Consider the following 3,269-nt stretch of genomic DNA (forward strand, 5'->3'; position numbering starts at 1 on the left):
CAAAATACAGTTATGAACCTGAAAATGAGCATAACATGGGCACTTTAAAGCTAGTTCAAACCAGGTCATGTAATTGGACAAGAGGCATTCCATGAGTGCTGATTTACAGTTGACATCACTTTTAACATGTATGCATTAAGGGTGATGTGTTTTAGATTGCACTACAGCCATGAACATATTTCCCCAAATAACATTTGAATAAAATCATGAATGGTTGTCAAACAAGGACGACGTAAAGGACAGATGCTGGATACATATACAGTACAAACCTCTAGGTAAAGTTAGCCGCTGCTAACAAACTAGAAAACACAATCATGGATGTTCAGTCTGCTAAAGAGATGGCGGAATAAAGTTTGGAGAGCAGGAAACGATGGAGCTACGTCCCGTTACTGTGTGATCAGCTGTTAACTGATACAACAGATACATTTACATTAAACATACATATACATAATACATACAGATACATGATACATGATACATAGAGACCCTTGTACATGATACATACAGACAGGGTCCAAAAGTAACTAGCCCAAGGGCTAGTGAATGTCAAAATTTTACCAGCCACTCAATAGGTCAACGTTGTTTTTTTGGCTGGTGAGTGAAGCAAATCTACCAGCCACATGCGTTTTTTGCCAGAAAGTAGCTGGTAGATGGTGCTAATTTTGGACCCTTTATACATATACATGTAATGCACATAACACAGGTACATAAAACCTAGAGCTACATGTACATGTTATCTAGAGATACACAGAAATACATGTACATGAAACTAAGTAGCTGGCTTGCTGTAACGTATCCCTCGTGTGACACTGCTTAATTATACTCTCTCCTGTAAGTTCAAATCACCTTACAACTACATTGACCAATGGGAAACTCTAACACATCCTTCCACATGCTGTATTGTTGTGAGCATTGGCGGGGAGTCCGGACTTTGTCTCAAGGCTGAGGGGAAGGCCTCTGTGTTGGAGGAGGAGGAGGAGGAGGAGGCGCTCGACACTAGATCAGGACAGAGGGACAATAGAGATGTGGCGATTATCACTGGATCACTCAAACATCATTTCTAAAATTATAATTAGCATTCACCATTCCTCATCTGTCCAGTTTGTTCGCGGGCATGCTGTTATGCCAAAAACTTAATAAGTACAGAGAACAATCTTTGTTTTAAAGGGCACATACTGGTCTTAGTCGGCTGCTGGAGACGTCTGGAGAATTGTGGCTGCTGCCTGCAGTCTCTGATGGGACAACACACACACGGACAACCATTACCATCTCAACACACTGACATTAGAATAGGAGCAGTAAAAACCTCTGCTTCAGCTAGGGTAAAGTTGGACATCACTCACCTATTGTGTCTGCGAGCCTCGGAGGAATGAGCTGCTGTCTGTCATCCACACCACTGGAGGGGGTAGCACTGAGTGCTGAACTACAGCCAGAGTTGGAAGGGTTTGGGCTGGAAGGAGATATGGGAGGCATGTTTGGGTTGGGGAGAGGCTGGGGAAATATAAATACCAGAAGGCAAAAAAGTCAATAAAAAAATAACCAGAAAGATTGAGATGGGCAGATGTCAGAGGGATAAAGCTTTTAAAAAAGTCATGATTTACAAGATTTATTTATAAACGCATACAGAGAACACAGGGCCATCACCTCCTTCTCCTCCTCCACCACTTCGTCATGGACCAGCTCTACAACCAACGAGGGGAAGACACCGATCCGTCCATTCAACTCTCCCTCCCAAAACCCATCGTCCACCTGGAACACACAGTGAGATAGAGATAAAAAAGGTTCAACATATGAACAATCCCAGCACTGCCTCATGAATCCATCTCGTCCTTCCACAAAATAATCTAATCACATAGTAGCTTTTTAACGATCTTTCATTCACATCTCATGGTCTTTATTACTGATTTGAATGGACTCTGTTGTAATACTTTTGTTATGTGATGACTCTACATTATTTTCAGTAATAGCCTTGAAACACAAACGTTCTCAACAGCATAACAGGTGGCTCACCTCATATGTAAAGATAAATAAGGTCATTTTTTTGTGGGTCCTACCAACAGCACAAACAACATTTCCCATAAAGAAAGGACTAAACAATGGAGACATTTTAAGAAAGCAGAGATAACGACTAAATACATGAAATAATTACACAGGAGTTTCCTGGAAATGGACAAATTCATGTCACGATCACAGAAGTAGATGCGCTGCTGAGATTGTATATTTTAATGGGAGATGTTTTTTTATATGCCAAAAAATATGTTGTTTTACTTGCTACAAAGGGTTCAATGCATGGTGACGTCATTGTGCATTCATTGTGCATTCATTTGCATAAAGCTTAGTTGCTGTGTCAGTTGCAGCAAGGTAGAGCTGGTAAAGCCATGTAAAAAGGTGTATGTACTGAAATAAATCATTGCATCAATGCATCACGGTCTGGTCGTGGACAATTCTGTATTGCATTCTGATGCTGATGATTCTAATGCAGTGACAGATTATAATCAATTATTGCCTGATGATTTTTTTTGTTTATGCCTTTTTTTCTGTTGCCTGCTGTGTTCAGACTCCTCTAAATTCAGAAAGTGTTTGTTTTAAAAGCAGATACAATAAAAAGGGGAGTTCATATATATTCAAGTGCTTGAATTCGTGGAAGAAAACCACTTGTAACAATAAATAACTAGAACTGCAAGCAGTTATGATTGGGTCCAAGCCTTTCAGGCATGAGTCGCCCCTGACAACTCGCAGAGCCCACTAAAGTGGAACCTAAAGCAAAAAGGAGGCGAGGCAAACAGCAGGACATATAGCAATGCACGAACTGCAAGGTCTCTAGTAAATTGCATGCATTGAGTTTTTGGCAAAATGTGTTTACTTTATTTACAGCGCCCCCTAGAGGCTGATCTTTGCAAAATTTGGCATAGATCCTCAGGGTGGCATATCCAGCCATACTCTCACTTTGCGTTGATAGCATTTACTTTGACAGAGATATCCTAAAAGTTTGTGTTTAGGAGCTAGCTACAACACTTTGTTTGTTCATAATATGCACATTACTTAATTTAGCCAAATTCTTTTTGATAACATTTGGTCACGTCGGTCGCAAGACGCTATTTTCCAAGTTTCGTGCAAGTTGGTTGCACGACCTAGGAGGAGTTAGAAAAAGTAGGTTTTACATAAATCACAATGTTACTGTGATAAAAGTCTAGGCAAAAATGGACGTGGCCTATATCATGTGATTCAGCTAAATTTAGGGAACGTGTGTATATATATATACATATACA

General features: G+C 40.2%; 1 protein-coding gene across 1 annotated transcript in view; it reads right to left on the reverse strand.

The window, feature by feature from the left end:
* The window catches only part of LOC116697149 (F-BAR and double SH3 domains protein 1-like), a 23,519-nt gene continuing 20,250 nt past the window's right edge, over positions 1-3,269 (reverse strand). The window contains 4 exon segments of the mRNA XM_032528470.1: positions 1-996; positions 1,177-1,232; positions 1,344-1,491; positions 1,645-1,749. Coding sequence (XP_032384361.1) covers positions 937-996; positions 1,177-1,232; positions 1,344-1,491; positions 1,645-1,749 — 369 coding nt within the window. The 3' untranslated portion in view covers positions 1-936.

This window comes from Etheostoma spectabile, chromosome 10 (assembly GCF_008692095.1).
Source record: "Etheostoma spectabile isolate EspeVRDwgs_2016 chromosome 10, UIUC_Espe_1.0, whole genome shotgun sequence".
NCBI classification, from domain to species: domain Eukaryota; kingdom Metazoa; phylum Chordata; class Actinopteri; order Perciformes; family Percidae; genus Etheostoma; species Etheostoma spectabile.